General features: G+C 38.7%; 1 protein-coding gene across 1 annotated transcript in view; it reads right to left on the bottom strand.

The window, feature by feature from the left end:
- Positions 1-11,162: 11,162 nt before the first annotated feature.
- UBE2W (ubiquitin conjugating enzyme E2 W) overlaps positions 11,163-15,176 on the bottom strand; it is a gene marked incomplete at its 5' end in the record, with an annotated part of 43,743 nt that continues 39,729 nt past the window's right edge. The window contains one exon of the mRNA XM_080938631.1: positions 11,163-12,488. Within this exon, the coding sequence (XP_080794757.1) occupies positions 12,475-12,488 (14 nt within the window). The 3' untranslated portion in view covers positions 11,163-12,474. The remainder of the gene's footprint in view (positions 12,489-15,176) is intronic.

Below are 15,176 nucleotides of genomic sequence, written 5' to 3'. Positions count from 1 at the left end.
AGAGGAAGAGTAAGCAGGGCTCCCAAGTTGCAGGTAACATTTGGCTGTGTGTCTCTGCATCTGCCCCCATCAGTTGCTGGATGAAGCCTCTCTGGTGATGATTGGGCCAGGTTCTTGTCTACCGGTATAGCAAAACATCACTACAGAACATCGCACTGATTTTTTTTTCTTTCTTTCTGGTTGTGTTTGGTTCTAAGGTCTCTGGGCATTCCAGTCTCTGGATCCTGCCCATCCATGTAGTATCAGGAGTGGGCTCCCTTTCATGGCACGGGTCTCAAGGGGGACCAGTAATTGGTGGCTTTGTCCACATTTTTTGAGACACCTTTACTCCAGCACCTCTTGCAGGCAGGACAAATTTTAAGTCAAAATTTTTGTGGCTGGGTTAGTGTCCCAATAAATCCACTGGAAGTATTTCCTGGTTACAGTTCATGCTCTATTACTGAGTCTTAACTAAGGTCTCTCAAAAGTCTTGGGAGTTTCCAGTCAAATCTCCCAGTATTCCCTCCCTTCATCCTCCCCCACAGTATTTAAAATTCTAGCTAGAACCACCTATACTCACTAACATCTTATTTATGGTCTTGGTGTGTGTGAGTGGTAGTTTAAATAAGAAATACCCCTCATTGTCTCAGGAATTTGAGTACTCCATCCACAGTAGGTGCCACTATTTAAAGGTACACAATAAATTAAATTCACTCTCTCTCCCCCACTCCCTCTCTTCATTCTTATGAAGTCCTAATTCCAATGTGATAGGAATTAGGACTCTCCTACTAATACAGAGGCATATAAACACATGCCAAGACAGTGGGCCATGTGAGTCCTTGGATTCATTGTTGCCCACCTTTTTCAGACTTTGTGCTGTTGAAATTAGTCCCTCTCTTCTAGGCACTCCCCCCTTTTTTTCCCTAAATTTATTATATATTTCACTGTAGCTGTCTACAGACACACCAGATGAAACAGACACAGCTTTGCACTCTCAAATCTTACAAAAGCTTCTAAGATTATTTATTATATGTAAATACACTATAGCTGTCTTCAGACACACCAGAAGAGGACATCTGATCCCATTACAGATGTTTGTAAGCCATCATGTGGTTGATTGGAATTGAACTTAGGACCTCTGGAAGAGCAGTCAGTACCCTTAACCACTGAGCCATCTCTCCAGCCCTGCACTCCCCTCCTCTTTAAGCTTTTCACTGATAAAAGTTACTTGTTCTTGGGACAGCATCTCACTACATAGCTAGCCCAGATGGGCGGTGAACTTATGATCTTCATGCCTTTGCCTTGATACAGTCTGGCAGCCATTTGTGGAAGTCTTTACAAGGTCACAAGGTAAACAGTAGCAGGGACTTTTCAAACTCCATATGCCATATGGGATGGCATCCTCCTGAATCAGGTAGTCATTATGCCTCCAAACCCCAGCTTATCTTTTCCCTGGACTGCACTCAGTGCCAACTCTAGTGGTCTGGTGCCTCCCGGAAGCAGACACTGCAGTTAGGAGGGCAAGAGAAATGTTAGCAGGTTAGTTTTTTGAAAGATCCAGAGGTCTGGGCCAAGAAACCAAGCTACAATGTGGACTTGAAGCATGTGAAGGGAAGAGACACGGAAGTCTATCCAGGCAGTGTTAGTTACATTTTGTTACTGTGATGAAACAGAGACTCAAAGAAGCTTCTGAAGACTTTATTTTGGCTTATGACTTCAGAAGGCAAGAGTGCACAGGGCAGGGAAGGCAGAGTATGTTGGCTGGAGCAGGAAGCTGGCTGATTGCATCTTCATCCAGAGACTTGCAAAGAACAGGAAGGGGGGGGCAAAACTGCAAACTCTCAAAGCCCACCCTCAGCGAGGTACTCCTTCCTGCAAGGTATACCTCCCAAGGTTCCTTAATCTCCTGAAACAACACCAACTGGAGAACAATGCATGACCCTATGGGGGATTTCTCATTCAGATCATGATAGGCAAGGGGAGTTTGGGACTGAGAAGATCTGACACTATCTTATAAACCTAAAAGGGAGATCTGACAGGAGGATGAGATCTGACAGGAGGCTGGCCCTATTTGGAGGATCAGGACAGGATTCCATCTTGGAAGTTTGGTCATTGTTCAGGGGCAGCTTACTCTAAAACAAGGACAGATCTTGAAGGTATCAGCTATCCTGATCAGGGCCCAGGGACAGCTGAGCAACTTGGGTCCTGGACAGTGCAACCACGGCTCCCACCTCGAAGCCCTGACACAGTTCTCCTGGAGTCTTTCAACATATAAGAAAATGAAATGTGGAACTCAACCATCTAGATGGTGCTGAAATAACCACTGGGAACTATAAGCAGTTATGCCTGAAAAACCAGTACATTTTAATTTAAAAAAAAAAAAAAGTGTATGCCTCCATATGCTGATGAGTAGCACAAGCGTGACTGGTGCCCACAGAGGTCAGAGGTCATCAGATCCATGGGAACTGCAGGTACAGGTGGTTGTGAGCCACCATGTAAGTGATGCACTAAGTATTATGCAAAAGCAACAAGTGCTCTTAACCCCGAATATAGGGAGATAGTTTGAGTGCTATTACTTTGGTTTTTGACAGACATTATGGGACGGTTACACTATTTATATAACATGCTAAGCTGTAAATACTAAAGGCATGCTGTAGACATGGCCTTAGCTAAAAAGATGTAAAGCAAATATTTGGGTGTGGTCTTGATATGATAAAGTGCTAATATTAAGAAGCAAAACAAAGCAGCTCAACAAAAGAAATCACCAAATTATCAGCATGCTCTGAGATCAAAATAAACACTAACTACACAGGAAAAGGGAAAATTATGACATGTAACAAAAATCATGTATGACATGACTTCCAAAAGACTGGCGCCAACTGTAAGTGCATTAATGCTTCACAGCTTGTTTAAAATGGCAAAGTCTTCCTCCTAAGTAAGACTCGAAATGTAGAAAGCCTTTGAGGTACCTGAAAGAAACACCTAGAGGCAACCAACAACTTGAAAATCTCTCAAACCCACAGAGACATTCCATCCTGTCCGTATATTATTTCAACTCAAGTAAGACCAATTCTTGTGACTGCATAAAGCATCTTTGAAAAATTTTAAACTACAAATCAAAGTATTTGAATATGGAGCTAGGCTGTGTGGCCTTTAATCCTAGCTCCTGGGAGGCTGAGGCAGGGGGATCTCTCTGAATTAGAGCCCAGCCTGGTCTACAGAGCAAGTTCCAGGAGTTGCCAAGGCTACACAGAAAATCCCTGTCTCAAAAAGAAACAAGCAAAAACCAGGGGAGAGATCCTAGCTAATAAGGCTAAGACTCACTGGATCCTAAGAACTCAAGACCAGCCTGGGTGGGGTGAGTGATACCTTGTCTCAAAACAGTGATACTAAACAAATACCAGGCCAAGCAAAAGGTTTTCCAAACATCTGAGACATCTGAGTACCTGTCTAGGCCCAAGGACAACTTTGGTATCCATAAGGAATGCCATCCACTTCTTTTGAGACAGGGTCTCACAATGGGCCCCAACCTTACTAATTAAGCTGCCTGTAGCAGTGAGCCCCAAGGTCTTTCCCATCTCTGCTTTTCCCAATGCTGAGATTAAAGCATGGCACAATTCCCAGCATTTTTATGCCGGTTCTGGGTTTGAACATAGGTCCTCATGCTTGCAATGGAGAAAGGGCCCATCACACTCCAACATGATCTCACTCCACCGGCATCTTCCACCAACTCTCCCCTTAAGTACAGTCGTAGCCCAACGTCCACTTCGCTGTTGGAGGACACAAAACCTGTAGTAGATACAGTCAGGTTCCAGTTTGGAAATGTCTTTCTAGTGGTCAGATTTATCGTTGCCAGCCAGGGCCTGCACTCTAGTCTAACTTCAGACATGAGTTTCCTTGAATCCCACTGGCACAAGAAAGCTGGGCTCAGTTGCTTACAGTGAGGTAACCAGCTCTATGGCAGTGGTTTTTAACCCATGGGTTGTAACCACTGGGGTGGGAGGTGCATCAAACAACCTTTCACAGGGGTGATCTAAGACTGTCGTCAGTAAACAGATATCTACATTTCATAACACTAGCAGAGTTACAGTTATAAAAAATAGCAACTACATAACTTCCTGGTTGGGGGTCACCGCATGAACTGTATTAAAGGTTCACAGCATTAGGAAGGTTAAGAACCACAGCCCCAGAAAGTCAGGGCTATTCAAGTGTTTCTTGTTGGGTGGGATATTTTACTACTGGACTGAATTCACTTGGGACATATTCTGAACTTTATTTTCTGGGAAATTTTCTGTGTTGTTGCTTTACAGTGGCTTTATTTCATAGAGATCTCCTACCAAAAAGATCAATGTCCTGAGGACACAGGCAGATTGAGCTGGGCTACATAGTCACTAGATACCTGATACTTCATCACCTGAACCCAACACTATGCCCACCTGGAACTCCCCTACAGCATTTACAGTTTTCCAGTCATGGTACCGCTTTCTGCAAACAGTTCATTTCTGCGTTCATCAGATACACTGCGTGTGGTGGGGATCAAGTTTCACATTGTACGTTTTCATCTTTTATTTATGACATAAGCGTTTTCAAGATCTGTCCTCTTCTCTCCGATATACCAGCTTACTCGGCCAATAAGAAATGCTCAGCAAGTATCTGTGTTTATATGGTTTTTAACCTTATGAGTGTCAGATTTATGATTCACTGTTTCCCAAATGTTTTGAGTTTAAAACACCTATATTCTTATCTAAAAATAACAAGGAATTTGTCTCTGGGATAAGGCAATGATATGATAAACACCCATTCAAACAGACAAACATCAATGAATTAATGTTTTAAGAGCAGATTTCTTAAAGCCTCTGGGACAAGAAACTATGTTTGCCTGACTCTTCACTCCACATAGTGGTCTGGTATGTGTTTAAAACAGGTAGTATATGAACATTCCTTTCAAAAAGATGGGATTAAAGATGTAAATATAGGGCAGGAGAGATGGCTCAGTAGTTAAGAGCACTGGCTGTTCTTCTAGAGGTCGAGTTCAATTCCCAGCATGCATACGGTGGCTCATAACTCTCTACAACTGTAGTTCCATGGGATCCGATGTCCTGGTGTACAAACGTATAGACAAAATACTCACATACATAAACAAACCTCCTTAAAAAGATTGAAGTATAATCAACTTGAAATACATTTATTAAAAACCAATATATTTAGTACTGTCCCTTATAGGCTGGGACCACCAATATATCTTACAATGGTCTACCTAAAATTAGAAGACATGGGATACATGACTGGTAGGAGAGAAGTCAGGACAAAGATAATGAGCTTTACTAATTGAACATTAAAGTTATAAAGCTTTTAGGTAGAAAAGCTGGTGCTGGGGGCTGGAGAGATGGCTCAAGTTTTAAGAGCACTTTCTGCTTATGCAAAGGACTCGGATTCAGTTTGTAGTACCTATAAAGCAGCTTGAAATAATCCAGGGATACTAACACCCTCCTCTGACATCTGTAGGCACTGCCCAAACATTGTACATGTACACACATACGCGCACACACACACACAGATGCTGAACCTTTCTTTGATCCAAGAACATTAGCAATATATACTAAGTCTTACGTCATCACAACTCTGGGACAAGGCTTGTTGGTGGTCAAGAGAAGCCTGGAACTTTAGGCAGGTGCTGAACACACACAGAGACCAGGGTACTGGAAAGAAGGGGAGGTGTTTTAAAGGTAGACTTGACCCAAAAAAAAAAAAAAAGTAAGAAAGGATTAGGTAAAGTGTCAGATTCTTTGGATAATCAAAGCAGGCAATACCACCATTAAATTACAACAGGAAAAGATAGAAATTTGCTTTTATTGGAGTAAGAGCAGAGACCCAAACACTTCTCATGTTGAGTTAAATGTATGCAGGACACAGACACCCATTCTCAGGCTCTTGCTCAGTGATACACATCCATCTACAGTGGCCCCACAGGTGAGGTAGACATGAAAAGATGCTCTCTACCTTGGATTTGCACTTTGCTTTCCTTAAGGAGAATTACAGGTGTACCTTACTGAACTGTAGGGTGCACAGGTACTCCCATGTATACACTTGCATGACATAGCGAATCAAAAGCTACCTCGAGGGGTATTCACTAAGGCAGAACTAGAGCACTATGGTTCTGGCCTTAGCTATTCAAGTACACAATACATACTATCAGCTAACCTTTAGATTTGTTGTGTTTTAATCAGACTATACATTACCTTTGTTTGGATGCAGTTAGCAACAGGGGGGACTTTAACAGACCCACAGATTCACAGCAGTTTTACCTAGTGAAGAAAAGTTAGACCTACTACGGGTGGTAGAAAACACGTTAAGGATTGTGGAGAAAGAACAGCAAAGTGAAAGCAAGCGATGCTTTCCCTAACCATCTTCTAACCTAGTTGTCAGCTGCAATAGCTTGCTGACAGAAGCTACCTATGAGATGATGATGACGATTGAAGTTAAGAAACTAGCTAAGCACACATTTCCTCCTTGCCTGGAGTGAGGTACACAGCCAGCCCATCTGCTCACTTCCTTCTCTATTCTTGTAGCTTCAACAGTCACTCATCTTAGTTAGCTGACCAGTAGGTACACTCAGAAAAGCATCCAGGAATTTTTTTATATGGTGCCCTTATTAACCACAACCCTTCTAAGTTAAACATCAGACTCATGGTAACACAAAGTCTTCAGGTCTCAATTTTTAATTCCCAAATCCTCCTTTCCTGGTTACTAGTTTTTGTTTTTAGATTTTGGTTTTTTTTTTTTTTTTTTTCCAAGATAGAGTCTTATGTAGCTCTGGCTGTTCTGGAACTCACTATGTAGACCACGCTGGCCTCACACTCACAAGATCCATCTGTCTCTGCCCACCTCCGAAGCGAAAGAATTAAAGGTGTACACTGCTTGCACCAAGCTTGCCCTGCCACTCCTTAGAGGATCTGTATGTTTTCAGCATCAGGACAAGGGACTAAGGCCAGGCAGGCCTCAGACTTTTTAAAGTTTGGGGACAAGGTCTTAGGAAATGACCAGGCTGTCCTGAATTATAAGTGATCATCTTCCCATGAGTTTGATCACTAAAGCATAAAGCACCCTGCGGAGTAAGGACCCGCGATGGGCAACAGCTTCAGCGACGCCCCTCATGCATCTGGAAGCAGATGCTGTTTCCATAGCCATTTGTACAGTAGGCTTTTGTATACAAGAGTCGACATACAAACTGAAGTCTACAGTGTGCACTGCAGAGGACTCTTGTGCTCACCCCACTGTATTCAAGTATGAGGAGTGGAGGAGCAAATGGCAACTGCTTTATTATTAAAAGTTACTCAAGATCCATAAAGCACACAAAGTCACCAAGTTACCTACCTTCAGCTAAGAAACGGTCGGTGCATGTGTTGAAAAATATATGACACACATTTGTCTGTCTTAACATTTACATCTTAGTTAAAAAGTTACTTTACATATTTTGTAATTTATGCTTATAAAATATATATATAACCACCCTATTCAAACCTCAAGCACAAGCTTTCCATTCCTAATCAAAAGCACAATCTCTACTGTAATTTCCAACAGAATATGGCAGCAACAAAATGAACAGATTCAATCTGACCTGAACATGTACTTCATTCTTGAGTACTAGATAATGCAATAATCTATCCAAAGAGTTCTTTTCTTTATGCTGACAACCTGCATTTACTTGAATATTCTGTTATTATGCAGAGATTTGCTCCTTTGTGGTATCTGATAAAAACCTCAGAATGCCTTCACAGTCCTGTTTCAGGTACTCAGACAGTACAGTTTTTCAGTCTTTCCATAGACCAGAGACTATGACTACATCTCACAGAGTCCAGAAAACGTTTTCAGTACATTTTGTCTTTGAGAAAACAACGTACATGACTGCATCAGTTGTCCTGAAAATTCAGGATGTGTGTGCACCAAGAGAGAGCAGCAATTGCTTCTCCTCTCCCAGGGAAACTCTTCCCAAGTGTGAGAGACCTGAGAGAGGGCTGGAGATGTGCCTACTAAGGCATTCCTGCTTACAGCAAAAGCAGCCCAGCACAACTTTATCAACAGAAGTATTTAAGACAATCATAGAATCAGAGACTCATCACCAAACATATCAATAATAAATATGAGAACTGAAATTATAACTAATACCTTACTTAGCAGATCACAAAACTATATAGCGAGCCAAGCCTGAAACATTTAGATTCTATGTGCCTCTAAAGATGTTGATGTCTAAAATCCTGTCTGAGTTAATGAACAATTTATGTTGAGGAAGAAAAGTCATTCACAAATAATTTCACCACATTTAAGTGAAAAACAACTTAATTCACTTGAGAAATAATAGACTCTGGAAGAGTCCCTATCTAAAACAAAACAAGTATAAATTCCTCTATTTCACTACCAAAGGAATTCAACGACAGTTCACAGCTTAGTTCTGTCAATTAGTCAATGCATTTAGCTACTTGCTGATGAAACAAAGTTAGATACAACCTCCACACACCCATGTATCTTATTTATAGAAAGGTTTTTTTTTTTTTAATTTCTTAAAAATTTCAGATGTAGCCGGGTGGTGGCGGCTCACACATTTAATCCCAACACTTGGAAGGCAGAGGCAGATGTCTCTGTGAGTTCAAGACTAGCTTGGTCTACAGACAGCCAGAGCTATACAGAGAAACTCTTGTCTCAAAATCCAAAACCACCCCCCCAAAAAAAAAAAATCAGATATAACAATCTTTCTTCTTTAGATTCCCTAACCTTAAACAAAAATGAAAAGCAAACGTCTAAGTCAGAAAAGGAAACGAGAAGACATTGAAGAGAGAAGAGGTGGTAAGAAGTGACAGAAAGGTGGGGACAAAGACCTAAGAAGGACAGTAGCTGGGTGGGAGCAGCTTCTGTACCAAACAGCTCCACAGACTGCCACCATGCAAAGGCATCAGAGGTCTTGCTGGAGGAGTGCACGATGGGACGGTGGCCGGCTTTGAGGTGGTGTATATGGAGCTACAGGGAGTGGTGCCCTCAGCTCTGCAGCGGTCTGATAAAGAATCTTCAGAAAGGTTCTTTTTGAAAGCCAACTTATATGCATATACAATTCAACACAATTATAAACTCTTTAGCTTTCGGCTAAGATACATTTAAAAAACAATAAAAATGAGAAATATAAGCAGCAGTGACCATGAGAGCTGAGACGTGGCCACACTCAGTCTTTTTTTTAATTAAAAACCCCAAATTTGACTATATATTACCTCCTCCTGTACTCTACTCAAGGGAGTTTTAAATACTTCAATTCTCAAAACCCACAGGCTTTAAAAAAAGACTTCATCACCAGAAATAACACATTTACATGATATTTTCATCTGATTCATTTCCTTTACTGTCAATTTACCATTGATAAAACCAGTCTCCAGATACCTGGTTTAGGATCTCCACAAGTTATTATCCAATGTAGGTAAGTAACCACCCCAGTCACTTAGTAGCATGTGTCTACATATCAAGTCCAGGCAACAAAGATTATGGTCTTTTTCCAGCTAAATGTTGACTAAATATAAGCTGTCATTCTTTTCTCCTAGGACCTAAAAGAAAAAGCTTATTTCCCCATTAGTCAAAGAGAATTACATATATAAGTTCGTTAGAAGTAAATATAAACTCCCTAAGAGAACACCCACAAAACTAAACTAAAACCTCTCTGCATAAAACCTATAGCATTTGTCTGTATTTGGAAGGGTATCAAGTTTGTAGCTGCAAAACCAAGGAACTACCTGTATCTCATTTTAACAAACGTGGGCAAAACAGGAGAGCAGCCTAAACTAAATGTGAGGAGAGAAGAAGAGACAGATACAGCCCCTAAGTATAAAAATAAAATATCGCAGGCTAGTACTAAATAGAAGATGCAGGAAGGAGGGGATGAACGCAGCATATTTCATGTAAATTTCTTATAATTCTGGTTCTCTCAATAACGTTAGAGCAAAATATTTGTTTTATTAAAGCCATAAGTTGCCCTCAACTAAACAATGACCCAGATACTTATGACTTTTAATAATGGCAAATAATTAAATGCAAGTGTAAAAGAATTTTCAGTGGCTCCTAAATTCAAAGGATTAATATTAATCTGATTATGAATTATTAATAGTTGATGCTCCTATATTTTAGATGTGTTCTTAATTTCTTCACTTGGAGTCAAAAATGAAGTAGAGCTGTTTGGTTTTTCACTATTTCCTATTTCATCTGAGTCTATCCTATAGTGTCTACATATATAAAGAGGTACATTAATCATTGTTACAAAGCGCAACTGAAGCTAGTAATCTACACTACAGCACTGTTACTGTTTGACCTGGTGTAGAATTCCTTTGGTGAATGATGTCACAGGCCAGGATTTTAGTAAGAGGACCATGAATAGGTAAGCGTTTCTCTCGGTGCCCCTGCCCCCTGACAAAAAGAATTAATTAGTATTTTGGAGTTACAGCTGTAATTTCATATTAAGAGCAGAGGAAAACTAAGAATGTAAAGATTTCTTTCATGTTAAGTAGGCCAACTAATAAAACTGATAATGATCACTGTGGCAACTTATGTATTATACAGTCAAGACAGAAGAAAATGTTTATAGTCTTTAAAAAATGATGATTGCTCCCTAGTAGTATAAACAGTGTCAACAATTTGGTGGCTGGCCATGGTTTTAATTTTTTTCAAGTTATTTCTACAGCAGACATATTTTTGAAGTCTACCCACCCCTGAGTTCAGCAGTTATACTTTGAGTGTAAAATTATATGCCCTTAATTAACAACATGTACAAAGCTACAAAATGTCATCTACAGAGATTAAAAACAATTTTTAAAATATTCTTTACCAATTATCAATTGAATAATTTTTATGGGGTTACATACTGTCAGACCTTTCAGCCAATTGGCTTTTACTTTTAAGCCCAAATTGATTAATATATTCACTGCAGGATATTGAAAAAGAGTGCAACAGTAAGGCATTAGTAAAAATAACATTGTCATAGAAACAGATCTTGCATATGTGAAAAGGTAATTTATAAAATACATTAATCACTTCTTAAAAAGACCTAGTTGTAGCATCATTACATGGTACATGGTACTTAGGATGGAACTTTATGAACAACTGTTTTATATATATATATATATTTATATATATATGAGAGAGGGAGAGGGAGAAAGAGGAGAGACAAAAAGACAGACAGAAAAACTTCATCTAGTTATGAGCAAAATCTTCTCAACAAACAAATTATTCCAAGAAACCCTGCACAATGGATACGTGAGACAAATAAGCAAACAAATCATTTTTATAGTGTCCTTTTTGCCAAAATCTTAAAATAAAAATGTCCACACTCTTTTGTTAAAACATTAAGCCTCTGTCAAAAATGTATTTCTCATTTGAGGGTACAGTATTGAAAGACAAGATGATACAAGTAAAGAAAATTTACAAGAAAAAACTTGACAAAATTCTTTCAATTAAAGTATTGTAACATTTAAACAAACTGAAAACATAACAAAAGGAACAAGATTACAAACAAAAATGTTTATGGATTTTTTTCCAAACATAAATAAATGAAATAGTGTTTAAGTAACAGGGCTCATGCTGATGGCTAGCAGGAAGTAACAGAGTGTAATGTACTTGGAAAAACAACAACAGGCCCAAAGGATGGATGGCAGTGATTTCATCATCACTGCTATTTTTCTGTACTTCCAAAACAACGCCTTGGTTAAACCATTCAGACCCTATTATTCACACCTTTACTTCAGAGATTGAGGACTATATACAATAAATGAATTTATTTTCACCATAGGGATAACATATTGTACCTCTCTGCCAATGTTCCTTGAAAACCTTCCATGTCAAAACAATTTGACAGCAGATATAAACAATTAAATAAATATGCAATGATCTTTCTTATGGTCCTTTAAAGACGCAGGTAATTCCATGCTGTTAGCCTTAGGATCACAGTGCACAGAATCCAAATATAAACAGTTGGGGTGGCTTTCAATGTAATGTTGGATTCCTCGCTTTCCTTATAATCCTACAATAACCGATAAATTCATCTCATAGGCCCTGTCATGCATTAATCACCGAGTGGCAGGAGTTAAGAAACTCTTTCTTTTCCAACGTCCATTGCCGGCAATGAACGTCCCCAAACCACTGAGGAAGTCACTGTTATTGCACAATACATGAGGACCTAGAACTTTTCCAAAAGCTTAAAAAAATAAAAATAAAAAATGGAATTATATTTGACATTTCCTGACACCTGCATTAATACTGTATGACTAATAAAAGCATGTCAGTTGCCTGGATTGAACCAGCGATCAACATGCGCCCAGAATGCACACGAGTAAAAATGCAGTAAAAGGAAGTAGTCTTCATTGCCTATAGGTCACTTCCAGTCAAAGGTTAAAGTTCAAAGACTGAATGATCAAAGTGCTCATTTTCTCAGTAGGACTATCTTCTGCTACGAGGATGAGAACAGTGGCATCAACAAGTATCATCTTTAAGAAAAGGAGAAAAAGAGAATTAAAAAGTTAAGCATGTGGAAGTAATCTACAAGTTAATCTAATGTAAAAACAATGTCAAGTAGCAAGAACATGGCTGACCTGACTTGCCTTTCTCAATCCTTACAGATAAAAATTTGTGTTCAGTTATATAATATAAGCAAACCAACCTTTATTCTTTCAAGAAAATGATAGCTTACAAAAATTTTAAAATAATATGTGATTAGTATATTAGTTCAATTTTAAAGCAAGAAATTGATATGCTAAGGTTGCACATGTTCAGGACACAACTGAAGAAAATTTTTCTGTAAGCAATTCTTAAATAGTCATGACATTTTACATTAAATAATACATCACAGCCTTTAAGGCAACTTTCCTTCAATAGTAAGATATAACTTTCAAATCAATCAATAGACATTTAATGCTGTTAATGTCCTTTCAGAAAACAAATTTTCAGAAAGTTTTCATAATATTCATAAATATTCATATGCAAAGTCATTTAAAACCCAAAACCCTGTATCTTCTGGCAGCCTCCATATAATATATTTAGACAGTTCATAACTGTAGTATCTATGATGTATTTTAGAAAACTAATTTCACAAAAAAAAATGTATCTGAGGAATTTGAAAACTAGTTATTTTTCAGAAAGAAGCTTCAACTAGCAGCAACTCCCAAACTTGTAAAGAAAAAGCTCAAAAAATACTGGCCAAAGTTTTACAAATAATTTCATGTAAAGGCTGATAAATTAGTGCTGATAGGATTTCCACTAATAAAGACTAAGTCAATTCTGTTATGCCAGGGGAATTCATGGATTATAATGTACAGGATAAATAAACTATATTTTAAAAATAAATCATAGGTTGGTGATTAAGCTCAGTGGCACAGTATTTTCCTAATCCTGGGCATAGTTTGAATAATTTAAAAAAATCATGTAGGCTCCACAAGCCCAGGAGATGTTTAATGTGTAGCCAGCCTGGGCTATACAGCTAGACCCTCTATCAAAACAAGGTAAATGGGCTGGAGAAATGGCTCTGAGGTTAAGTGTTCCAGGAGTGGCTCACAGTCCTATCCACAGCATCCATGGTAGGTTACTCACAAAGACTTATTAACTCAAGCTCCAGGGGACCAGATGCCCTTTTCTGGTCTTTGAGAACATAAACAACACACACACACACACACACACACACACACACACACACACACACACACACACACACAAAATCTGACAAATTTTTGAGACAGGGTTTATGCAATTCAGTTGTCTCAACCTTGCTAAGTAGCTGGGGGCTGGCTCCTCATCTTCCTGCCTTCAGATTCTAAGTGCTAAATGGCATGACTAAGCCCTTCAGATGAAAAAGAAGATACTGAGAAAAAAAAAACAAGTAGAGAATTTATATCTCTTATGTTTCATATCAAAATATAAATGGTTTAGTTTTGTGTATGTGTGTTTGGATTTTGAGGTGGGTTTTATTTTGGTGTTTGCGGGGGGTCAGTTTGTGTTTATATATGCTTGCATGTGTGTTTGTTGGATTTGTATGTGTGTATGAATGAGTATATGTGTGTAGTGTTTTGTGGGGGGATATGTATGTATATATGTGTGTGTGTATATATGTGTGTGGAGGGATGGTCTGATGTGTGTGTGTGTGTGTGTGTTTGGTTTTTTCTGTTTGTGTGTGATTATGTTTTAGACAGACTCTTGCTTTATAAACTTTTGAGGCCAACCTCAAGTTTGCAATCTGCCTCCACAGTAGACAGGATTATAAGAACGTCATCAGTAAACTATTTCCTTAGGACAAGCACTAAAACCTGACAGACTTCAATCTGTAAGCTACAGAATGGCAATGAGTTTTACCTAACATGCCACTGTACTGAGACAAACTTTAAAGACACAGACAATAACACATAGAGTAACCAAGTTACTAAATCTAATCAAGCATGCTATTCAGTAAACTAGAAACAAGCTTGTACTTCTAAAGACATACCATGTTTTAGATGGCAGCCAAATTTACCTTTATGAATAGTTGTTCATTCTGGAAGGTTCACAGCATGGTAGGTTTCTGTAGAATGTGCTACCAAAATGATTATAAGATCCCTAAAGCTATCCTCCTATCTCTCAGGGTCCATCTTAGATCAAATGTTATCTCTAACAACAGGACTCCCAGGGACTTGAAAGGTTATAAAATCCTCAATAAATACATGTAATAAAGCCTGTAATAACTGGTTTGAACCTGGGTATGAATTAAAACATTACCCTGCTTTCCCACAGCTAAGAGGAAAAACCAAACAACGAAACAAAAGAAATAAACCTTCAAGGAATATAATTTTCTAATTATATGCAAACTATAAGCTAACTATATTATCAATAGATGCTAGATGGACATACACAGGAACAATGGCGTAAATCCTATTTGGGGTTAGGACAAATATACAACTATAAAGGTTGTGAGAGACCATTAGTAGTCTTTAACCTCTTGGCTAAACTATTGTGGCAATATAATACCTTGAAAAGAAAATCTCAGACTAATGATTTTGTCTCTGGAACTACCAAAGCTTCTCCTAAAATCTCATCTCAAATATAACACATATACTGCTGGTTCCAGAGAGGTTACCTCCATCACCACTAACTTCACTGAGCTTATAGAAATGTAAGGATTAGAGAAAGGTCACTACATCCCCCACAATTAT

This window comes from Micromys minutus (genome assembly GCF_963924665.1).
Source record: "Micromys minutus genome assembly, chromosome: 26".
NCBI lineage: Eukaryota > Metazoa > Chordata > Mammalia > Rodentia > Muridae > Micromys > Micromys minutus.
The sequence above is the reverse complement of the archived record's forward strand: the minus strand, read 5'-3'. Positions and strand labels throughout refer to the sequence as shown.